General features: G+C 38.1%; 1 protein-coding gene and 1 long non-coding RNA gene across 3 annotated transcripts in view; one reads left to right on the top strand and one right to left on the bottom strand.

The window, feature by feature from the left end:
- Positions 1–26334, top strand: part of LOC140227882 (RILP-like protein 1) — a 37616-nt gene that overhangs the window by 1183 nt on the left and 10099 nt on the right. Inside the window, exons 2-4 of the mRNA XM_072308268.1 lie at positions 1904–2039; positions 3327–3445; positions 25990–26202. Coding sequence (XP_072164369.1) covers positions 1904–2039; positions 3327–3445; positions 25990–26202 — 468 coding nt within the window. The remainder of the gene's footprint in view (positions 1–1903; positions 2040–3326; positions 3446–25989; positions 26203–26334) is intronic.
- LOC140227261 (uncharacterized) lies at positions 16268–22065 on the bottom strand. Of its 2 annotated transcripts, none has more exons than XR_011901032.1 (4): positions 21948–22065; positions 18838–19105; positions 18296–18518; positions 16268–17774 (listed from the first exon to the last, which is right to left on the bottom strand). It is a non-coding gene; the product is annotated as an uncharacterized lncRNA (long non-coding RNA). The 2 variants fall into 2 exon arrangements; XR_011901033.1 differs by lacking the exon at positions 21948–22065 and adding an exon at positions 20347–21073.

Raw genomic sequence — 26334 nt, 5'->3', positions numbered from 1 at the left:
AAAACCAATTTTTATCAAACAAACTTGAATTCCTCTTAGAATTGTATGCACTTGCATATTTCATAAGAGATTTCTCATTATCTCATAAAAAAAGTTGAAGCCTGAAGACCCATTTCCAACAAAACTATTCCATCCCTTTATGGATGATCATCCTGAGAATAAACAATCTGAATTTGTTCATTGTTTACATACTTTCAAAACATTTTTTTTTTTCAACAGTGTCACTATATTGCATTGGCCTGGCATTTTGTTTTTGTAACATCCAGTCCTGTCCTATATTAGTATTTGCTGTAGGTTTAACCTTTACATTGTACGAATTATGTGAATGCAAAACAAGGAAACATTTCAAACTGGATTAAAGCCTTATATACAGCTCTGTTTAACTTCCTCATGTTCCTCTTCCCAGAGCTCTGTGAGCCATTTTGTCCAATTTTGTGCTTAGCTTTGCCAGTTTCTCATAACTTAGTTATTGGGTGTGCTTCACTACATCTGGCAGCCACCAGGACTGGTTAGTAGAAATATGAATTCGCATGCACTGGAAACTATTGAATTAATGTCTTCCTCTGTGAAGGCTGAATGCAGAATAATCATTTTCATTTTACCATTTTCTAAGCTTGATAAATTTGCAGTATGAAGAAAGAATTTGTTTTTTCTTTTTTTGCAACTGATTGACAAACTGCCCTACATCGACGTAAATAAGCACTGAATTGATCAGTGTTTTGGTAATATCCGTGATAAAATATCATGGGCGTACATACTCGAGCAGGATTCGAACCTACGCCCTCCTGATCACTGGACAGGCATCATCTCCACTAGACCACCGAGCTTTCGCCCGACAGCAAGTGTTGGTTCTAATCCTTATAGCATGCAGCGGGTACTGCGTAATTATTCAAATTCATGAAATTCTTCCATCGAGATGTTTTCATTGCAAATGATTGACAAATGCCCTACATCAACTTATTTATGTCGATGTAGGGCAATTTGTCAATCAGTTGCAATGAAAACATCTCGACGGAAGAATTTCAACAATTTAAATAAGATTTTTATTGTTGTTGATTTCTTTTAAGGAATAGTGATTGTGCAAGAGTGAATACATATTTTGCTGTTTTGTTTTGTAATTGAGTAGAATAATACAGACTGAATAGCAATGTAAGGTTCAGCGACTACATAGTCAGAACGAATGTACCAAGAGAGTAAACTCTTTTCACTAAGGATACTGTAAATACTGACATGTTCGCATTATATTGTACATATATTGATACATATGTACAGTGTATTATCACCACTGGTGGTTCATTCAACCTTGTAGTAAGTTGTTAATATCTCACTTTTGTTGTCTTCTCATTATCGGTATGATTGCAAACAGTTTTTAAAATGATACAAACTTTCAGAAGAAAATGTGAGTTCTCAAACAAACTTCTTTGTTAAAATATTGCCTGAAATGAGATCTCAAGACAAAAAAAAAAGAAGAAAAAAGTAGGCCCTACTAGTGCCAGTATTCTCTTAAAATTGCAATGCTGGAGTGCTGGCCTTAGATGGTGGATGCAGGGCAAAGTCTTGTTTCCATTTTTTCTCAATATTTTGGTTACTGAATTGCAATTGAGAGCCTATTCCAAGGCTGCACACTGGTACTGGTCAGACAGTCCCTGACCAGTAAAAATCAGTGTTGAACCAGGTCTTGGACCAGTAACTTTTCCAGGAATAGATGAGTAAAATATAAAAAAAAAAACTGGGTACCTACTGATCCGACAGACAGGTTGAACCAGTAGAAAAAATGGGTTAGTCAGCAGCCCTGCCTATTCACAGAATTCACCATAATTAACACTCCCCCGTAAATTTTAGCATTATACAGTAACACTGATAAAAGTCAAACACCAAATTTTATCTTATTATAACTCCACAGGACCTGCAGAATCTTGAAGATGAACACTTTGAAAACTTGGATGAGTGGAAGGGACTGCTGGCAAAGGCTCGCAAGGAGAACGCGGCACTCAAACAGCAGCTCAACGTCAAAGAGGGGGAGGTTTCACAAGAAAAAGGTGGGTGTCCAGGACTTGTCCAATTATTCTGTGATTGTCCCTTTAAGAGAAACTGTGCTTCATGTTCAAGCATGCTGTAACATATATACGGTGTAAAAGAAATTGTCAGTGAAAGTTTCTTAACCCGTTGAGGACGAATACTGAGTATACTTGGGCAGGTGTCTATATGGGAAATGCGTGTTGTAGCAAAATCAGTCCATCCTCAATGGGTTGAAGATGGTGCAACGAGTGGGAGAGTAGTGATGTTGTGACACCGTGGCCTCATTTGCTAACTTATTATGAAATATCCGAACAATATGATTTTGATGTTTGACTTTAACTTGTTTCACGGCTTACTATGCTTGTGCCGTTTCTGTTTCAAGCCTTTAAAGGACAAGTTCATCTTTATTAACATAAGGATTGAGAGAATGTAGCAATATTAGTAGAACACATCATTGAAAGTTTTAGGAAAATCGGACAACCCGTTCAAAAAATATGAATTTTTGAAGTTTTTGTGCAGTCACCGCTGGATGAGAAGACTACTGTAGTGTATGATGTCACATGCGTACAACAATATAGGAAAATATAAAGAGAATTTCACAAAATTTCATCTTTTGAAAAAAGTACGCATTCCCTTGACTCGTTACTGACATATGTTATGGGTAATAATATTCCCATTGCCTTTAGAAAGAGGCAAGTCAAGTGCTCTTTTATTATGCGAAAAAAGTGAAAATATGTTGAATTTTCTTTACATTTTCTTTATACTGTTGTACTCATATGACATCACGAGCCCTAGTAGTCTCCTCATACAGCGGTTCCAACACAAAAATTTTTAAAATTCATAACTTTTGCATCGATTGTCCAATTTTCCTCAAACTGTCACTGATGTATTCTACTAATATTGCTGCATTCCCTCAATCCTTATGTTTATGAAGGTGAACTTGTCCTTTAAGAGTAAACTAATTTCTTGCAAATTTTATTATGTCATTATAGAGTCAGAAAACCTAAACAATAAATGCTCCATTAATGCTCAGTTAATATACAGTATAGGCCTTCAATTACCTTGTTGGGTTTTGTTTTTTGTTTGGGTTTTTGTCTGTATTGATGAGTTTTCACGAGAGGATACTGTAAATTGCCAATGAATGAGAAGTTTTTATCTGCAAGTTAAGGAAACCCTCTGCAGTGTTGTCTCATACACATTATATAAATGTATGGAGGGTAACCTACTACAGCATACAGTAAAGAAAACAAGGGATGTTGGTAATCATGCTCATTTTAATTCATCTTTTTTTTTAATCGGGTGAACAGCTCATGAGCAGGAGGCTCTCAAAGTGCTGATGAAGCTCAAAGAGACGGTGGACAAGCAACGGGACGAGATTCGGGCAAAAGACAGCGAACTCCGGGCCAAGAATCTGGACGTTGAAGCGGTAAGGGGAGTGTGAGAGGGACTGCATGATGTACAGTACAAGTTATAGTCATGATGGATCCTCAAATTGGCAATAAAACAACGTGGATTTTATCTCACATTTGGGACCCTCATCCGAACTTGCCACTTAGTTACCCTGACTCTTGGCAAGACAACCTACTTCCAGAGTGCTTTTTTTTTTTTGCCCTTTCAGCTAAAAATGTTTCACCCTTGTTTCGCCAGTGTACAAATAAATGCTCGCTCATCTTTTACCAGTGAAAAATTCCAGCTTTTGATCTTGTCATGTGACTCTACCACTTGCAAGCATAAATATTATTACAAGTGTCTACATGTATGTCTTACACCTTTCAAGGATACTGTGCATCCTTCTACAAGGAGTAGGGCAATACCACTACATACAACAGTAACAAGTTTTGAGGGATGCATACTTCCACGTGCATTTCTGGTACCAGCATTAATAGTGGATCAAAAGAGTGTTGGTTTTGGTTTTACAAGGAATAGGGCAATAGCAATTTTTACAAGTACAGCAACAGGAACTTTAGAGGGATGCAATTTCTAGTAGCAGTGATAGCTGGACCCTTGTGGTTTTACAAGGAGTAGGGCATTATAAGTACTATAAATACAACAACAACAACAAGTTTTGAGGGAGGGTGCAAACTTCCAAGTACTTTTTCTGGTGAACTATGTAAACCATGAATCAAAATACCTGTAGTACCTGCAGTTTGGGTCTGTTTTATTTTTTCATATACTATTGATATTGCAACGTGGCATTAAAAAAAAAAAAAAAAAAAAACAAGGAAAGAAAGCATAGGTGCTGTCAATCATTTTGTAGACATGTCCTCATTATCAGAAGTGCCCATCCCAAGAAATGTGTGTCGGTTAAACAAACAAAGTAGGAGAAGATCTATGTATTGCCCGATATCAGAGTTCGATGTGTGCCTATATACCACACTGTTCAGTGTATGTGACATTAATCTTTTTGGCCTTTCCTTCAGTGTAGTCATGAATGCCTTATAAATCTTATTAAGTGATGCAGGTTGAAAAACACATACACATACATCAAAATACCTGTAGTACCTGCAGTTTGGGTCTGTTTTATTTTTTCATATACTATTGATATTGCAACGTGGCATTAAAAAAAAAAAAAACAAGGAAAGAAAGCATAGGTGCTGTCAATCATTTTGTAGACATGTCCTCATTATCAGAAGTGCCCATCCCAAGAAATGTGTGTCGGTTAAACAAACAAAGTAGGAGAAGATCTATGTATTGCCTGATATCAGAGTTCGATGTGTGCCTATATACCACACTGTTCAGTGTATGTGACATTAATCTTTTTGGCCTTTCCTTCAGTGTAGTCATGAATGCCTTATAAATCTTATTAAGTGATGCAGGTTGAAAAACACATACACATACATCAAAATACCTGTAGTACCTGCAGTTTGGGTCTGTTTTATTTTTTCATATACTATTGATATTGCAACGTGGCATTAAAAAAAAAAAAACAAGGAAAGAAAGCATAGGTGCTGTCAATCATTTTGTAGACATGTCCTCATTATCAGAAGTGCCCATCCCAAGAAATGTGTGTCGGTTAAACAAACAAAGTAGGAGAAGATCTATGTATTGCCTGATATCAGAGTTCGATGTGTGCCTATACATATATACCACACTGTTCAGTGTATGTGACATTAATCTTTTTGGCCTTTCCTTCAGTGTAGTCATGAATGCCTTATAAATCTTATTAAGTGATGCAGGTTGAAAAACACATACTTTATTAACCTAGAACCTGCCATATCAGTGGTATTCATAAGTGAGAAGGTTTTTCTTTTGTATTTACACGAGTGGTTTGATTGAATTTAAAGGTCCACAATGTATGGTTTAAGAATACTGGTAGGTAACACTTTACACTGGCACTGGTCCAACAGTCCCAGACTGATAAAAATCACTATCAGGCCAGCAACTTTTCAGCAACTGCCAAATTTGCTGGTTCGACATTACCGATAAAAGCAAAGAATGACATTGTCATTGAAAGAGAAGAACAGGACTAATCAATTTAGGTTGGGACCAGTAAAAATGAAAAAAGAAAGAAAAAAAAAAAACAACCTGAGCACATACTGGTTCGACAGGGACAGGTCGGACCAGTAGAAAAAAAAAAAAATGGGTCAGTGTGCAGCCCTGGAATAGGCTAACATTCTTTTCCTGGTTTTATTTTTTTTTTTTTTGCAAGTAAGACAATGAAAGAGTGATCACACTTCCATGTTATCATTAGAGTCTGTGAAGTAAAAAAAATACTTAACCCCATATGAATTCATTAAACCTTGAGACAAGACCTATACCATATAATGTAGATCAAGGACTGTATGCTGATATTTAATTGATAACCCCTCAAAATTAAAAATATTGACATTCATTCAGTTCATGTGCCTTTTGTTGGTGACAGTTTCAGAAGCGCCTTTTTAAAACCAGGGAGGTGAACCCCTCCCTGGTAAAACACATCCTAGTGCATTTCTGCTCTAGACGTATAACTTCATTTTCACTCATACACCAGTAATGCTCCCTCAGTACACTGTACACAGCTTCATTTTGATGTTCTTGTACCTGTATGATATTGTACTATATCACCCCAAACTATCAAAGTTTGTTTGGTGGTGGACCTCAATCTTGCAGACATTTACAGTATGCCATTAACACAGCAGAGTAATCAGTTTACAAAAATAACCATGCATTGGAGTGTTCCAGAATGACGACACATGTACAATACTGATAAGATATATAAGTGGGTCGTTCTCTGAACGAGAGAATGCCGCCGCACCGAGCATCACGTCGCGATTAACGGCGGTATAACAGATTTTGACATCATCGTTGTGTTTGCCTTTTTATGATATCAGCATCACTGGTTCCGCAAGGAGGAGGAATCGGTGTAAGAATGGGAGAACAAACCATGGAGTAGATCCATGAACCAGCCATGCTAGCTCTCTGAGCAGATGTTGAGTTCATACATTTATAAAACTTCGTCTCACTGTATTGTTACCATAAGTGACTTGCATGTCTACAATGAGACCCATACTGGCTTTTGGACCCACATTGTGGGCTCGTTAGTGGGTGAGGGCTCAAGGTTGGCGGAGGTCCATGTATCAAAGGGTGAAATACCGTACCATCTGGTGAACTCCCAGTGCTGTGCTTAAAAGGCACAAATAGTTCTTGAGGCATGTATGTAAGATTGGTGTTAGGGATTGAGGCTTAGGATCGGGAAGACAAGAAAAAATTACTACAGGGGTCATACAATTTTGGTTGAGACCTAACATCAGGCTTTTTTCTCTTTTTTGGTGAGATAATGAGAAACTTCCTATGAAATATGAAAGAGCATACACCTTTCAAGAAGGAGACGATGTTTAGGATAGATTTAGGAGAAGGATTCAATGATGAAAATTGGTCTTGAAATGGCTGAGATATCTACAACAACAACAAAATGATCTTAATAAGATTGACAGGCCACAACTTTTATTAGGATCTCTTTGTTTTACTTTGTTTTTATATATATTTCAGTCATTTCAAAACTGATTTTCATCAATAAGCTTTTGATTCCCTTCGAATTGTATGCTCTTTAACACTTCATAGAGTGGTTTCTAAATATCTCACAGAACAAGCTGAATCCTCACCTCAACCAGTACTGTACAGTCCCTTTTGTGTGGTTTGGGACTTACACTGTAGGTGTGTGATTTCATTTGTATGGTCTGGATATGATGAGGATTATTAGCAAAAAAAAAAAAAAAACTTTGTTAATTCAACCATGTTCACAACACTCACAATAGTGGAAAGTGTATGGATGAAATGACAATAAATCTGTTTCCAACAGATAAAGTCAGGTAGACAGGGTGGTTGGGCTTATGAGGTCATAGGACTTTGGTCTGGCATACGGCACAATTTGATCTCTTGTCTAACCAACACACATGCACACACACACACACACACACCATCAAAAATTTATTATTAGAATGAAGATTCTTTGTGGCCTTGGGCCCTGTCATTTCATCACATTGTTTTGCATTGTCATCAAATGCCCTCTTCCCAAATTGTCTTCCGTTCGGCTTGATATGACCACATCATCATGTCAGTGATCCTTTTGCTTTGTCACTCGACATAGGACACTGACGTACATCCTGGAAATACCACTGGAACGAGGACAAAAGAAATAAAAGATAACAGCGTTTGAGAGCACTCAGTAACTTCCTCTTCAAGTGAAATGTTGGCAATGGTTTTACAGGCGAATTTGTGTGTGTAGGTGGATCCTATGTTTGGCAGTCTGCTTAAGTGGAATGTTCTATTCACTCCCTCTCTCTCTCTCTCTGTATGTCTGTCTTTGTCACTTTCTTCCCCTCTTCCTGGAATGTACACGTTTTGCATGCCTTTAAATGTTTGTGACCCATCACTGCAAAATGCTGATAGTCTTGTTGAACACCTACATGTAAATTATGATTGATCATTATTTCATTTGTCAGATCGTGAGTTGTCCAAGAATATTAACTATTTTCCACTGTATTTTCAATTAATCTACCACACTGTAGGAGGAAAGTTTACCACTAGACCAGGCCAGTTTACAGAATATCAGCTTTATGAATTTTTCAGGAACTCAGATGTAAGTGTACACTACAGGAGGTTAGGTGTTCCGACACACTACAGAATATTGTAGGTCATTTCAATTATCCAAATCTGACATGCTCCATACAAATGGAAACATTTAGATTTTTAAACATTCTCAGACTTTGAACTTGAGATACAAAGTACAGCACATGAAGGCATGATTTCAAAGTTTGTAGATTTTTTGTACTGATATCATGGACTGTATTTGTTTTCAGACACATTACCTGTACTCATTGTTTTACAGTCTCTCAGCTAGAATGTGTGTATGACTTTGTTGGGGGTATTGATTTTAGTGGGTGATCACACTTCATTGCCTTTGCAAGTCTAAACTCTGCAGTGATGTTCATTGTACAATATTATATTTAAAGAAAAACAAGAGAAATATTTAGACAGATTAGTTTAGGAATATGCCAGACAGTGTCTGGTGTAATCTATAGGACCTACACTATTGTGTATCCATACCCTGTATTGTAAACATGATGGTCTCTGATTTTTCCTGTATGTAGGTTGTTAGCATACTGTCTCGACACACTGTTTCACAAATGCCAGTAATTCAGACAGAGACAAGAACATACTATGGACTACAGCATGTAATCTATCCAGCCAGCACCCTTGATAATCATGTTAAAAAAAAAAAAAAAAAAAAAAAAAAGTGGTAGTCTACAGAGAAACAGAGACAAATTGGACAAATTGATCTTTAGCAAAATGTAGGGTCTGCAATGTCAAGACTATTCCCAGTCACATGAGCTGCTGCTTCTGAAGTGCCTATTATTGATCAACAAACATCTGGCAGGTTTTGAGTGTCATGCTGCTATTTAAAGGAGACAGACTGGCAGGGACGTATCAACTTTCTCTGTTCATCATTCAGCTGTCACAGTGTTGTCAAGTTTATGTGAAGTTCATATCCAGCACATTATTTGATAAAATCAAATAATGTTATGAAAAGAATTAGGGGGTACCGGAGGGTGTCTTGAAGATAGACTACCTGACAGTTATGCTCCCATCATAGCCCACAGAGAGAAAATATTTCTGAATGATGGCTTAGACAAAGATAATTACATTGAAAATGTACATTGCAGGACACTGACCTTTCATATATGCGTATACCTCCTTGTATATGTGTGCACAAATGGTGTATATTGTATGTGGATATCAATGATTTTGTAGGGCTTTGAAATTTGCAAAAGTGCTATCACATGGTATTCAAACATCTAGGATGTGAAATACATAGTCACTTTGTGCTTGGTGAACATTACACTGCATCTGAACTAATGACTATCTATAGAGACATACTTCATTACATTCATGGACAGACAATTTGGTCGTACAGTATGTAGGTGATATCTTTTTAATCTTGTATTCTGAAGAGTGTTTTTTTTTTTTTTTTTTTCATGTGAAGGGGGAGGGGATACAACATAGTATGATCTGTGTTTCATGGTAGTATTTTAATACCCCTCAGCTGGATAAGAATTCACAATGAACTGAAATAATTTGGAGATATACTAGAAACAGAACAGTGAAAGATACATGACGTACAATGTATGGACATTAGATTCTAGCATGAATTAGAAAGTCATCACATGTTTTATAGATAAAGTGGCATCAGTCACATTCATATTTATGTGAAAATTTGACAAAGGGATATCGTCCTTGTTTTTCTAATCTTTTTTTTTTTTTTATTTCACATGAAGCTGTACCTTAACTGACTTTAAAATGATAAACTTTTTGTAATGAATTAAAATTTGAATTACATATAATGACTTTATAAAGGGGATGCTAATATTTATTGAAAATCAACATTCAGATATTGGCATAGCTGTGTAGGGTTTCTTTCATTATTATGATGCCCTCTCTTTTTTGTAGCTTTACTCTTTTTGACATTGTCTACTTTAACATATAATGAATTTTCCCCAAAACAGAGTTTGTAACAATCATTTTATTGTACTGCTTCCCATCAAAAGGTAGGAAGATCATATCCCCTGAATAGATTGTTCACAGTTCTATACTGCGAGCCATTGTATCTCCCGTGGTGTCAAGAGCCCTCTAAAGTGATGAGTCCATGGGTGTCATTGGCCACCATAGTTAACATGTCAGATGAGATCTGCACATGTGTACTATACAGTTCAAATGCACCCAGCAGGTCCGTCAGAAAAGGTCACCCGTTTGGACCAAATATCAACAGAGTTAAAGGGAGCAGTCAGATCTCTAGACGTGAAGGTACACTGTATGTATGTATCAGACAGCTAATATTGTTGCTTGATGATGTCACTCCCTTGGGGGAAAATAATCTCTCATAAAAAGGTTTCTCTTCATTATTTCTTAGAGAGACATTGTAAAACATGCAAGGATGGTGCAGTCTTGTGCTGACCCAGACAGACTGGAAAATTTTGAGTTAAAGGGAAGGCAAACCCAAAGAGCAATGTGGATTGAGTAAAAGCATTAGCATTAATAGAACACATCATTGAAAATTTGAGAAAAATCGGACTATCGATACAAAAGTTATGAATTTTTAACGTTTTGGTGTTGGAACCGCTGGATGAGGAGACTACTAGAGGTTATGACGTATTAGTGGACAACAATATAAAGAAAATATAAAAGGAATTTCACAAAAATTCCTTTTTCTACCAAAGTGAAAGAGCTCTTGACTAACCACTTTCAGAAAGCAGGGTGAATAAGTGCTACCCCTCACATAGGTCAGTACCAAATTGAGGGAATGTGCAATTTTCATGAAAAATGAATTTTTACTGATTTCCCTTTATATTTTCTTTATATTGTAGTCCACTCATACGTCATAACCTCTAGCAGTCTCCTTTCCCAGCAGTTCCAACACCAAAACTTTAACAATTCATAACTTTTGCATCGATTGCCCGATTTTCCTCAAACTTTCACTGATGTGTTCTACTAATATTACTGCTTTCACTCAATCCACATTATTATTGGGGTTTACGTTCCCTTTAAGCAAACATGATTCAAATCATCATGTTATGATTTGAAAATGTTCTGTGTAGCACTGCAGACAAATATCACTCTGCTACGTGGTGATTTTCCAGCTCTAAACCGAGGAGCACCAAATGCACTAATTTTCCACAAGCACTCATAAAATAAGGGGAATAAAGACTCTACCAGTCTCATATCTGTCTATAAAGTGGACCAGCCCGAGCCATGTCACTTTTTTAGTGCCAAAGATGCTATTAAAAATGAATCTGGAAACACAGAGTAGTCATACAAGCCTGTTGAAAACTTTTGAGTTTGGTTGATGAGCTATAAGGGTGGACCCCTCTACAAAGTACACCTCATTTGGAGGCTGGAAAATTTAGAGGGACTACATTTTGTTTTGCCATAGATTCAGAAAAAAGACATGAAATCTTTTAGGAGTGAAATCATAGTCGTACTTTGAGGGTCGCTTTAGAAGCAGAGTTTGAGCAGAAAAACGAGACAAGCAATACAAAACTTGCAAATTTCTAGACTGAAGTGAAATAAGTTGGTTTATTTAGATATGAGACATAATTGATAATTTTAATCTTTATTTTTAACTATTAGTATGGAGAATTGTTTACAGATGTGAGACCAACTATGTTCTATCTAACAGCAACTTGATATCCATTCAAATCTGAATTCAAAATTTCCGAACTGGTTGGAAATAAGTTGGTTCACTTTGCCAAGATACAAACACAAAAGATACTGAACATTTTGTGTATTTATTTTTAGCAGTGGAGAATCAGTTTTACTGAGAGTGCCAGACCTACCATGTTCTGTCTACCAGCACCTTCTCCATTCTAATCTGAAAGAGAACCCTACCGACAGTGTGATCATATGGTCAATCCCATCACTCAGTTGATATTGGCTGTGTGTCTTAATTTATCGCCTGTCAGACATCTGCAGAAAGAGTATAATTGGAGAATGAAAATGAAAGTACTTTTTGAATGTGAAAGAGGATTCAGAAATAATGATGGTGATCATGATAATCTTATATATCTGGATTTCTTCAGTGCAGTATAGTCATTGAGGCAATTCATTTTTTATGATGATTCTTTCTTTCAGATAAAAAAAAAAGTTTGAATCTGCCATCAATCTGTGGGCCCATATGGCAAATGCCTGATCGTTTTTAGCTCACCTGAGCCAAAGGCTCAAGTGAGCTATTGCTAACACTCTTCGTGCGGCGTCTGTCGTGCGTCGTGCGTAAACTTTTAACATTTTCATCTTCTTCTTGAAAACCCCATGACCAATTTTCACCAAACTTGGCAGGTAGCTTCCTTAGGGGGTTAGGATCTCAATTTGTTAAAATGGGCACCATGCCCCATCCAGGGGGCTACCGGCTCCCGGGGGGAATCAGAAGGGATAGAGCTAAGTAGATACTATGGGTTAGTACATAATGCAGTTTCAAGTTTGTTCATGGGCAGATCCAGGGGTGCCCCCATGGGGGCAGGGGGGGGGGAATGGGGAGGTCCAAATTGGGGCCTAAATTGTACATTTTCATCTTCTTGAAAACTTCACAATGGATTTTCACCAAACTTGGCAGGTAGCATCCCTAGGGGGTTAGGATCTCAGTTTGTTAAATGGGCACCATGCCCCACCCGGGGGACCCCCACCCCCCCCCCCCCCCCAAATTAAGGAATCTTTAAAAATCTTCTCTAGAATTTTCATCTTCTACTTGAGAATGCCTGGTCTAATTTTAGTAGAGCTGTATGTAATTAAGATTAGTAACTGCGTGAAAGGTAAATTTGCGATACTCAGGTGAGCGCTAGACCCCTGGGTCTCTTGTTTTGTTTTGTTTTTTTGTTTTTGTTTTTTATTGGTGATGTTCATAATACCAGTGAATAAGTGCTCATCAGATATTAGAGGTATAATTCATTTTGACACAAACTTCTCATTTTTTACATATCTGCTACACACATTTTTCATAGACACTTGCTTGAGTATACTCAAGGACTTGTCCTCAATGGGTTAATACCCTGCAGTGGTTCAGAAGAGAAAGAAACATGACAATTATCATTGTTATTATTGATAATAGGAATGGTGCGTAGATATGAATGTACCTGTTCCTCTTTCATTCACATCATTCTATGATGTAAAATACCGATTCCACAGGTAGAAGACACTGTTCCTGTACGATGAAACAAATATTGTGCAATCCCACAGTCTGAAGGAGGAAGCTCACCACCTGTGAGCAACAAGAGAACTTTGTGAATCCATGGATATTTTGCTTTTGTTGAATGAAACATGATAGTGATAATGTACTTTAATATATAAAAGGATAACATTGCAGGCTCTCATGTCTTTTATTAGTCGAACATAATCACTTCCTTTTGGGTTGTGTTGCATGATGTTTAGTACTAATAGCTCATTTCTGTCATAAGGAGTGCCAGATACGAGAAAGTGTCATTAATCCTTTCCTGCAATCCATAAATTTAGTATGACTGCATACAGCGTTTTACTTTTTATTTTTCCTCAGTCTGGCATGAGCATCCTAATGTACCTGTCCAGAAATATTTGTAACATCACTGATTACCTCCGCCAAGGGAGGAGGTTATGTTTTCATTACCGTTGGTTTGTTTGTTCGTTTGTTCATTTGTTAGTTAGTTTGTCAGTGTGCAAAATAACTCAAAAAGTAGTTAACGGATTGGGATGAAACTTGCAGGAAAGGTTGAGAATGACACAAGTAACAAACGATTAACTTTTGGTAGAGATCCAAGAATTTTGGGGGAATTTATGAAGGATTTTTGATATTTTGGCAGGTACACTGTAGGGTCAATGAACTTGGGAGTTCAGGCTGCGCGTATTTGAGGTTTGCATGCTTGCACTAAAGTGCGTGCTCTAGTTTCTACTAGGGCGAGGCGCCGTGCAGCTGAGGGTTTATGACGTAACAAAGGCTTCTATATTGGGAAATCGGGCGGCTTTCAGCACACAATGCTATAAGTACCGGTACGTATGGGTGGAAATCACTGATATCTCTGTGGAAGAACAAGATCAGTGGTGGAAATGAGCTGCATGCTTGGCGGAGGTCTGCGCTCTCAGAGTGCTTCTCTAGTTTATTCATGCTTCAGGTCTTCTATACTGTGACACACTACCTTGTACACGTGTACATAACAGAAATGTAATCTTGGCAACATGTAACATTTTTCTTTTTAAGTGAATCAGGATGCTGTCAGCCATTTTCAGTTTTTACTTGGTTATTCTGCATCATTTGTTTAATACATATTTAAAGAACATGGAACACGCTTACTTCACAAATATGGACTAGTGTAGAATTACACTGTATAGTCACACACACTATGGATTCTCAGTCTGTCTTGTAAAGATAAGGGTTAGGGTTAGATAAGACATTGTACAATGTGCACATACTGCTCTACTTTTATCTAAAGTTAGGTATGAGCTCATCATTCACATCTGTGTGAAGTATTGTATGGGGAGCCATGGTTGTGGGACATTATTATGCTGGGGGTATTTATCCCCTTCTTCAGTGATATTTTTAGTTTTCTCTGTATGTGGTTATCCTGAATATCTCTGTAAAATACAGAAATATGGGTACTGCACTATATTAAGGCAGGGGTATTTATCACATTCAGTGATATGTCTGGTTTTCTCTGTATGTGAACATCCTGAATATCTATGTAAACCCTTGTAAAAAAATACCATGGTTTGACTATGAGGCATAACCATGGTTTTACATTGGATTCATCCATGGTTTAACCATAGTGCAATATGGTTTGATTATGGTCAAACCATGGTGCACTAATGTTTAACCATAGTTTAACAATAGTTAAACAATAGTGCACTATGGTTAAACCATGGTATCTACGGTTAAACCATAGGTTTAGCATGGGTTAACCATGGTAACCATGGTATAAAGGTGGTAAATTGGAACGCACTTACCATGACATTACTGTGGTATTACCATGGTCACTACTGTGGTTCTACAGTACCAAAACCATGGTTAAGAAAAAGTAAAACCATGGTTAAGGAAGTGTGAAACCATGGTTAGAAAATGGTGAAACTATGGTTAGGAAAAGATTAAACCATGGCAAACTTATGGTTTAACCATAGTGCAATATGGTTTAATTATGGTCAAACCATGGTGCACTAGTGTTTAACCATAGTTTAACAATAGTTAAACAATAGTGCACTATGGTTAAACCATGGTATCTACGGTTAAACCATAGGTTTAGCATGGGTTAACCATGGTAACCATGGTATAAAGGTGGTAAATTGGAACGCACTTACCATGACATTACTGTGGTATTACCATGGTCACTACTGTGTTTCTACCAAGCCAAAACCATGGTTAAGAAAAAGTGATACCATGGTAAAGGAAGTGTAAAACCACAGTTAGGAAATGGTGAAACTACGGTTAGGAAATGGTGAAACTACGGTTAGGAAAAGATGAAACCATGATAAACTCATGGTTTAACCATAGGGCAATATGGTTTAATTATGGTCAAACCATGGTGCACTAGTGTTAAACCATAGTTTAACCATAGTCAAACAATGGTGCACTATTGTCAAACCATGGTAACCACGGTTAAACCATAGGTTTAGCATGGGTTAACCATGGTTTAAAGGTGGTAAATTGGAACGCACTTACCATGACATTACTGTGGTTTTACCATGGTCACTAACTTGTGTTTCTACCGTGCCCAAACCATGGTTACGAAGAAGTGAAACCATGGTTAAGGAAGTGTAAAACCATGGTTAGGTAAAGGTGAAAGTTTGGTTAGGAAAAGATGAAAACATGGTTTTACAGCTGCCAAACCACAGAATTACAACCAAAATCACGATACAACCATGATCCATTGTACATAGTAAACCCACTATTTAACCACAGTGCAATATCATAGAAAAATGTATTTTTAACTACAGTTGTATTTCACAAGTACTTTGAGAAACCATGGGGAAAATTAGTTGGAGAAATATATTTTTCCACAATTGCTTTGCTATTTGATGAATAATGATCAATAAATAGCACAGTAGAGTCTTCACATAAAGTGATGAAATAAAAATATTTTCAGTAAATTACCTGGAGCAGAATAATAATTCTTACAATTCCTATACATATGTATTGTGATACAGTACATTTGTAAACATGTATATGAACCTGGACTCTGAAACAGGAGAAAACCAATTCTCTATTTTCCTTCTAGCTATAGTCTAAAAAATATGTACAGCTGTATTTAAAAACTGACTTCCATGTGTGTGTTGGTGGATGGGTGCAGATTGTAAGTGTTAATTGATTCACTGTTTAATAAAAAAAGCTATATGTAGCAACGAGTAGGTCGATGCTCTTACCAGCATTGACTTTCACACAGCCAAAGCTCTCCCCAAAACATACATGTATATCGAATACACTATGGCCAAATTGAGGAAACCAATAAGTCCCAATTTTTATGGCCTAGTCATGTGTATTCCTCTGAACATGCAGAAGTCAAACATTGCCCAATTTGATGCGCTTTTTCAGTCAAAACTGACTGACTGGAGTTGACTGTACTGTCATTAGCATTTAAAGGCGCATAGACCCGGTGGTTTGCTTGCGTACATGGCGCACGGCACAAGCTTCCTTGAGAGACCTATGCTATCGACTCCTCTTTATCGTTAGCGTACACGGCGCACGGCACAAGCTTCCTTGAGAGACCTATGCTATCGACTCCTCTTTATCGTTAGCGCTTACGCTTTGACCCATTTCCATGAGTCCGAAGTAGTCCAATCCACTGCTGATGATGACAGCTTTAATATTTTTTTCTCTGAAGTCAAACAAAGAAGCATGCACCCTGGCATTCAAATTCTACGGACTGTCTGACACGCAGAGAAGACAATGAAGGCAACATTACCTAGCAACACCTACGCGCTTTACCGTTGACGACAGCTCAATTTTGGCAGTCTTTGTATCAATGCTAATGGTGATCGGCACTCTCATCCAAAAGCGCTGCAGCAACTACCGGGTCTAGGCACCTTTAAAATAAGAAAGTACACAAGGGTAGAAACAGTCAACTATGATTATACATTCAAAAGTTATTTTTCAGCAGCTGGGTGTGAGAAGTCAAAGTATCATACAAATATCACATTATTTCCAGTTGCAAAACTGTAGGTTTATGTAAACAAATCAATGAAGAAAATGTACTCTTACTGAACCTCAGTCAACAAATAAGACATAAGAATGCACATTTGCTCACTTTGCTGTTACGTTTGAAAAGTAGCTTTTTATTGCTTCATGAGCAGCATCTTGACTGTACGTAGGTATGGCTTATTGCCAGTCACATGATTTAAAACTATAACAATATCACCTGCAAAGAATTAGTCGGATAATTAAATACAGTGTACATATATTAGTGCATGTTTGATGTACATGATCATTTGTAGCTTTGTATAGATAATGCGAATTTGGACTTAAGTGACACCAGGAGCACTGGACAACAGAACAAAACAGCATCCAAAAAAAAAAAATTTTCTAGCAACCAACAGTCCTGACATGAGAGCATACATGCACACTTCACATGCTTTGAAAACTGTCCTTGTACTTCTACTGTCCAAGACTATCCAGCAGTAAGCTTTGGTGCAACTTCTGGATGAGGCTTCGCAGGAACTAGGTCTTGATATAGCTTGGTTAGTGTGCCCTTTGTCGTTGTGGAGCCTTGAGATGTCCTTCTTTTGCAACCGTGAGCCGTGAGAATTTTCTTGGGGAAGATCACTCCTGCAACCAACTGAGAATTTATTTATTACGCTAGTATCTTTTAAAAATAATAATAACATGTAGTACGTGTTAAACTCTACTTCAAATACTCAACACACAAAATTCTTGCACAGAATAGCTACCTTGCAAAAAACATAAGAAGAATGGGATTAGATTGATGTGGTACACCTAGCCATCATTTCATCACTCTAATGTGCTGGAGAGATACTGTTTAAAATGCAGTGTACTTTTACAATCATTTTAACCCCTAAGTGCCACATACAGGTGAAGCCATTACATTCAACATTCCATATCATGTATTGTGCACAAATTGCCTAGAGTAATTTGATGTTTTTCAAAAATTGATCACATTCTATTTTAAGCAGGTTGCCAATATTTTAGGATGCTGCATATCATGCTGCTGGTATTTGAGGATGTTGCACAAGAATTTGGGTATGCTGCAGTGTAATGCTCAAATTCCTCATGAACCACACTAATAATGGGTTGAAAAAAAGAAAGAAACAAAGAAAGAAAGAAAGAGGAGTATCTTACCCTTGATGACATGGAAAAGCGGGAGAAAGTACGACATCAGCAGATGACTCCTCTGCACCAGAATTCAGCCAGGAGGATGCCATACACGTATCAGCACTGCATGTACTTGTACCCATGAAAGGAGCTAGCTAGGGGACAGCCTGATCGATGGTCATGGGTGGACTTCAAGTCTTCTATGGAGAAACCTTCTCGTCTCAGCCACTGGCACAATCAATCATTGATTCTGATGAGGAAAAAAAAAATAACACAACATAACGATAATAGTTATGATTGAGAGAAGTGAAATAAGGTTAGGCAGAAAAATCACACAGGAAAATGATGTAACATACAAAATACAGCATTGGATGATTTAAAGTTTGGTGCTTGTGCTAGCTCCCAAATGACTGCTGGAATAAAAGACTCCCAAATATTCTACAATGTCGCATAGCATGCTGCTGGTTTTTGAGGATGTTGCACAAGAATTTGGGTATGTTACAGCGATATGCTCAAATTCCTAGTGAACCATACTGGGTTGAAATAAAGAAACAAAGAAAAAGGAATACCTTCTCCTTGATGACATGGTCAAACGGGAAAAAACATGACATCAGATGATCCACTTCTTTGCACCAGAATTCAGCCAGGAGGATGCCATGTACACATATTGATGTAAATCAGCGCTGCATGTGTATCATGTACTTGTACCCATGAAAGGAGGAAGCTAGTGGACAGCACGATCAATGGTCATGGATGGACCTCAAGTCTTCTATGGACTGCAAGTCTTCTATGGAAACACCTTCTCACATCAGCCACTTGCACAGTCAATCTTTGATTCTGATGAGGAAAAAAAAAACACACAACATAACAATAATACACCTATTAATGATTGAGAGAAGAAAAATAAGGTTAGCCAGAAAAATCACACAACAATCCGTTAGGTGAATGATATACTGGTATAACATACAAATTACAAAATACAGCATCCTTTGCCATTGGGGGATTTCAAGATCAGTGCTAGTGCTAGCTCCCAAATGACTGACTTAAACTGAGCTCCAACACCGACGGTCGGATTAACTAAGCGATACTTATCAAAGTTATTGATCCCCAGCAATAGGTGTTGGAATCGCAGCATCGCAAGGTCCGTGAGAATCGCACGACGAAAAGTGATGGCGCATGATTACACTCGAATATTAAAAGATGCAGGACTGCTTAGTTTTTAGACACAAAGTGAGGAAGACAGACTAAAATGCCCCAAATTTCAACCATTCTTCAAAACACAACTTAATATTTAATTTTATGCTTCCAGGCTCAGATTTACGAAGCCACATGCTCGTGTAGGGCCTACGTTTCGTGGCGTGGGCGACCATTGCATTAGCATAAGATGTACATGCTACAGGCCTAACTCTTACACTACGAAATGGCGGAGCTAGGTTCAGCAGACGACATTCTTTGATTTCAACACCAAGCCCAGCACTTGACCGAAAGATTGGTCTGTATCTCGTCAACGGGGATATGTTCCACAGAGCAGAAACTGCATCTGGCTTTACGGATCCCCTCCTATAGACATAGTCCGGAGGTAGAGAGCCATAAGTAACGTCAAAAAAAAAAATAAAAGAAGACTCCTTCGGACAGATGAATCTTTCAGAAGTTTGCCCAGCACCAGCAACCAGAAATTTATGACATATTTTTGAGGTCATCCCACCAGCACCTACGGACTTCAAGTTCACTTCAGTTTTATCGCCAGTGCCAGTGGCTGCCAGTGCTTAAGTTAGTGCTGAGACACAATCAAAGAGTATAGAAGCTAAGAGGGCGTACTCTCGCGACTTCGCACGCAAACGGGTGTAGTACGGCATGGAGCGGGAGCCCAACATGGAGCCCAATGGCAGCCAATTTAGTAATAATACCGCAAGCTTCTTAAACACGTGAGCCTATGGAGCAAACCCTACCTTCCTTTCATTTTCTTCATTTTAAAAGGAAGCACACAGCGGTAGAATTGCATTTCAGACCTCAAAATATCACAAAAAGTATACTTTCTGTCGATATGTAAAAAAAAAAAATTGAAGTAATGTAATTACTTTTTTATCAGTAGTCCCTCAGCAAGTTTGTGTTTGAGCTGACAAATGCCACCTATCTCTTTCTCTCTCCCTCCCGAAACATAGTTTGGTCTACCTACTTCAGCTCAAACTTTGTGGGCCTGCAGATTGCGATTGGAAAGTAAATGACATTTTTTTCAAATACATTTCATGGTTAGACAGGAATGATACTTCTTTACGACAAAACAAGATTCTAAGTACATACATCGGTACATATCTTCCCCTGTATGCCCCCTAAAAAGGGGAAAAATGAAAGGGAGACAGAAATACGAGGACCCAGTGATACGGCACTGATATCATGATCGCGTAATATACAGTACGCCCTCTAATCAATCTATCGGTCTGTTGCTTTCAATGGTGGAATGGCGTCCGTATTTCGCCCATGAGCATACTAGTTCGCAGGAGTAAGCCCTTGTGTCTTAGCGTAGCTTCTACTGATACTCTTGATTCACTGGAGCAGTTACCACTAGAAGTCCCAACAGAGTTAGCAGAAAATAGTGTTGTTGATGTAGCTTGCACCGAACCTGATATCACCACCCAATATGAGGTAGGCCTATGCCTACTAACATTGTTAGGGATTACGCCTAACTGTTAGAACTACCGACTACCGTCTTGTTAGCCCGACCAGATGCTGTTAGAGTACGCTGTGCGAATAAATTATAGCCTGTCACTACTAGTAGGGTTGGGGGTACCACGTATCGTCACCCTAAGGATCTGTAGCTTGTTTATTCTAAAATTAGCACAAATCCGCCTAATTCTTACCTCAAATATGCCATAAATACTGCAGTTTTGAATGTCGTGACCGTCTCGTTGATTATGAATCTCCGTTTTAAAATAGCGCAATTTTAGCGCGTGCGTTTCGTTTTCTTCGCGCAGCTAAAAAGGGAACCTTACGATCGGCACCCCCTAACCTCCATAGGTATACACGTGAATTTCACAGCATAGGTAATACACGTGAATTTCACAGGCCATAGGTAATACACGTGAATTTCACAGCCATGCGTCGTTACTGAGCGGATGTGTAATTTTTAGCGGCCAAAGGCTTGGTTTGTTTGAGTTTGATTTTCGTTTCTTCGTTTTTATTGTTTTTATAGCTCATGACACTTAATCCCGCGCGTACCTTTTCGTTCTATAGTGACTATACGCAAACAGCCATGATACGCAGGGTGCCGAAGGGAAGGTGCCCTGCCGATAGGTGGTGCCCCAACCATACTAGATCTACACACTGTCTACAGCGACTGGGTTGTGTATAGAATCTGCGTAGATAACTTGTAGAATTTACGTGACACAGTAACACTAACAGTTCAGTACATATACAGTAGCTGAGTTAGAACAACTCATTCCAAACTCTTGAGCTCTCATGTCATACTCTCACACTCACTGACTCAGTCACACTTTCAGATACAGAACAGTCTACTGGACTGGTTATCCCCACTTGATACGATCATGCGAAATTTGCACAGCAGGGGCAGGGCCGCTGCCGGCCCCGGGTCGGTCGGGACAATTCAATGCAAATCTCGCTGGTAATTATTTTAGCTAAGATTAGGTCTACTAATAATGTATTAAAAGTTACGTTGACCAACCTTCCTCGAAGAATCCCGAAGGAGCAGTTCCTCTTTTTCTTAGGGGCCGTTTGCTAGCCATTTCTGAAAATATCAGATGGTTCGTACGTCGAGATGTTTGACTCCGGTCAGAGATCATCACGAAAGAGCGTTTGAATGAACAGCAAATCGTAGCCGTGTGTGTGGTTTTTGAGCGCGGTCGCGGACTAACGGTTCAGCAGTACATCGTACATACACATAAGGTTCAATCAGCGACAACAACAACACGCACATGACCTCTTACGTTACATTATTATCAAGAAAACTTGTAATCATTAATTTTTTGGTTTTGAATAGAAAAATATATGTTTAAAACTTTTTTTATTGCAAATCAAATTATTTTTAATGTGTCAATATTTTTTGTGCTCCATATATTTTGAAATATATTTTTGTTGTGATCTTTGGTACGAACGAGCCTCATATCAACAACCCGGATCTCCCGATCTCCCATTCATCGTACACAATTACTACACGCCGATTGCATTCATATAGTTTTCTATTGTTGTGTGTACATGTCAAAGCTACGGGGAACGAACGGGCGGCAATGGGTTACTACCTTTTTTATATTTTTTCACGAGTATGTAATCTCATTTAAGGTTTTTTACGTGCTTTATTCCGTAGTGAATAGATGTTGCATTTTAGGAATGCTGTAAATCAACCAAGTGAAGCAGCTTTTTGTTTGCAATGGTAAGACTACTGTTCGTTTACATAATCCTGTTGAAGCCAAACGGGTGCGGGTGGTTGCGTTAGATCGAATGTCCGTCATGACTTGCATTGGCATTGCGGCCATCAAATTATGAGTTTTCATATTGATTTTTGTGATCGACATCATTCAATAATCATAGTGCACGTGGTTTAAACTTTGGTAAAGCAAAAAGTTAACCATGGTTTCACTGTTCTTATGCTATCATGCAAGGTTCCATGGTTAAAATTCTAGAATATGGTTTTTCTGCACTCTATATCTGATGAGCAATGAACCACGGTTGAAACCATTGTTAAAATAACCACTTTTTCAACCGTGGGTAAACAAAAGTTAAACCACGGTTTTATAACCACTGTTCTTATGAGCTATCATACAACCATGGTTAATCATGGTTTTTTAACCGCCTCTTCACTATCATGAAACCACGGTTCGTAGAACCAATCAATGTTTCATAACCATCCTTTGCACATCACACTATGATAAAACAATGGTTCAAATCCTGGTGTAGCTATGACCATCCTTTTCCTTGCTAAAATGGAATTTGAACGATTGTTTAAAACCGCTGTTTTCACACTTTTGTTAAACCACTGTTAAAGTCATGGTTATATAGCCTAACCATCATTTTTTTAACTATGATAAAACCATGGTTAATATAATCATGGTTAATAGCCATGATCGTTTTCAACCTTTGTAAAACGAAAGTTAAACCATGGTATTATAACTAGTGTTTTTGTGCTATCATAAAACCACGGTTAAAATCATGGTTTTATAACTATTGTTTTTACACTTATCATAAAACCATAATGAAATCATGGTTTTATAACGATGGTTTTCAACCTTAGTAGAACGAGAGTTACACCATGGTTTCCTAACCATTGTTTTTATACTATTGTGAAACCATGGTTACAACCATTGTTATATTATTATGTTATTTTTACCAAAGTAGAACGATAGTCTTGTTGTGGTTTTCTCACCATTGTTTTTTGAATTTCTTAAAACTGTGGTATAACGATAATTTTTTAACCATGGTTTTAAAACACTTTCATTAAACCACTGTTAGAGCCATGGTTATATAACCATCATTTTTTAACTATGATAAAACCATGGTTAATATCATGGTTAATACCCATCATTTTTAACCTTCGTAAAACGAAAGTTTAACCATGGTATTATAACTAGTGTTTTTGTGCTATCATAATACCATGGTTAAAATCATGGTTTTATTACTATCTTTTTTACACTATCATAAAACCATGATGAAATCATGGTTTAATAACGATGGTTTTCAACCTTAGTAGAACGAGAGTTACACCATGGTTTCCTAACCATTGTTTTTATACTATTGTGAAACCATGGTTACAACCATTGTTATATTATTATGTTATTTTTACCAAAGTAGAACGATAGTCTTGTTGTGGTTTTCTCGCCATTGTTTTTTGAATTTCTTAAAACTTTGGTATAACGATGATTTTTTAACCATGGTTTTAAAACACTTTCATTAAACCACTGTTCGAGCCGTGGTTATATAACCATCATTTTTTAACTATGATAAAACCATGGTTAATATCATGGTTAATACCCATCATTTTTAACCTTTGTAAAACGAAAGTTTAACCATGGTATTATAACTAGTGTTTTTGTGCTATCATAATACCATGGTTAAAATCATGGTTTTATTACTATCTTTTTTACACTATCATAAAACCATGATGAAATCATGGTTTAATAACGATGGTTTTCAACCTTAGTAGAACGAGAGTTACACCATGGTTTCCTAACCATTGTTTTTATACTATTGTGAAACCATGGTTACAACCATTGTTATATTATTATGTTATTTTTACCAAAGTAGAACGATGGTTTTGTCGTGGTTTTCTCACCATTGTTTTTTTAATTTCTTAAAACTGTGGTATAACAATGATTTTTTCACCATGGTTTTAAAACCGTCGTAAAATGAAAGTTTTATCATGTTATCATAACTATGGTATTTTAACAATGGTATTACCACACTTTCGCCACACATTTACCATGGATATGAATTAAAAATCATGGATTACCATCGATCCATTGTAAAACCGTCCATAACCATGGTTATACCATAGTTACGGTTGTAAAACCATGGTTTTTTTTTATAAGGGAAGTATGTTACCATGGTTGCAGCACATTATCAGACCCCGTTTACAGTGCGGGCTGGGCCGAGCCGCGGCCGAGCCCAGCCTCATGCAATTGCGGGTCCGAGCCCCACAATTTTTACACTGCTGGGCTCGGCCGCGCTTTTAACTCAAACCTTTCAATATTTTGTCGTAGTGGCGCTGTGCTTGTAAACAAACGCAATTTGGTATAGCCTGGTTTTCAGACCCTTTGCCAACTGGATTCCGTGGTGACAAAGTCGCCGTTCGGGCAAAGGCCTCTGCTGAAGGAAAAATCCTTTGCAGTACAAAACCACCTTAAACTATACTAGTTTTCGACGTTGAGGGGGTTAGTATCCTGAATAGCGAAATAGTACGGGCAGAGGGTTTGGAAGCCAGACTAAAATTGGCCGCGCAATTGGCCCAGTTTGCGTTTACACTGAGAAAAGGCCACGAGACCACTTCCAGAGCGTGGCCCAATGCGCGGCCAATTTTGGCCGTGCATTTGGCCATTTGCGCGTTTACACTGAAATGAAGGCGGGCCCGGCCGCGGCCATGCAGCAGCTGAGCCCCGCACTGTAAACGGGGTCTTAGGCTAGGGATATTTATCGCTTTCAGTAATTGTTCTCATTTTCTCTGTATACCCCATATGATCATCCTGAATATCTCTGGAAAGTATGTTGCCATGGTTACTGCACAATATTAGGCTGGGGTATTAAAGGTATTGTTTACCATTGGGAGCAGTGATTTAAAAAATATATGAGTTATCACATTTGATGCATAGATGTCTAACAGGTCAGTTGTATCACAAAACATCCTACCATATAAAAATGTTGCAATAAAGCCTAAAGTATTTAAGGAGATATCATTATTCTTCTCAATAAACCATAACTGTAGACAGTTTAGTCTAGAAACAAATTTTATTATAACTATTGTTGACATTTTCTTGATATTGATTATACTGATTAACATTTTTACATTGGTTTTTTTCTATCCCTAGCTCACATTTTAGAACCATTTTTAACCACTAAAGCTGGCTTTTTGTTTCATTTGCAAATGGTAAATGATGCCTTTAATTATGTTCAGTGATATTTCTAGTTTTCTCTGTGCACATGATCATCCTGAACATCTCATTGATATTCTTCTTTTCTTTATACTTTTCCTCCTTTTTTGTTTCTTGTGGCTACCATAGCTGCAGCAGCAGGTGGAGAGGCTGGCCAAGGTGAACAGCAACCTGCGCCGGAAGCACGACGTGATGGAGAACCACTCCCGCTCCCTCATCCGGCAGAAGTCCACCCTCCAGGTGGACGTCATGACCCTCAACAAGAACCTCAATGCCCAGCGCTCCCTGATGGAGGTGGAGGAGGAGGGTGAGGATGAGGATGAGGATGAGGAGGAGGAGGAGGTGGTGGATGAGGGGAAGAAGAAAAAGAAGGAGAAGAAGGAGGGAGTGGGCAAGGGCGGGACCGAGACGGAGACATCGAGTTCGGAGAATGAGGAAAAGAAGGCAACGTGCGAGGTATGTCATAGGGCTTGA

The sequence above is a fragment of the Diadema setosum genome, chromosome 4, assembly GCF_964275005.1.
Source record: "Diadema setosum chromosome 4, eeDiaSeto1, whole genome shotgun sequence".
In the NCBI taxonomy this organism is placed as follows: Eukaryota; Metazoa; Echinodermata; class Echinoidea; order Diadematoida; family Diadematidae; genus Diadema; species Diadema setosum.
The sequence above is the reverse complement of the archived record's forward strand: the minus strand, read 5'-3'. Positions and strand labels throughout refer to the sequence as shown.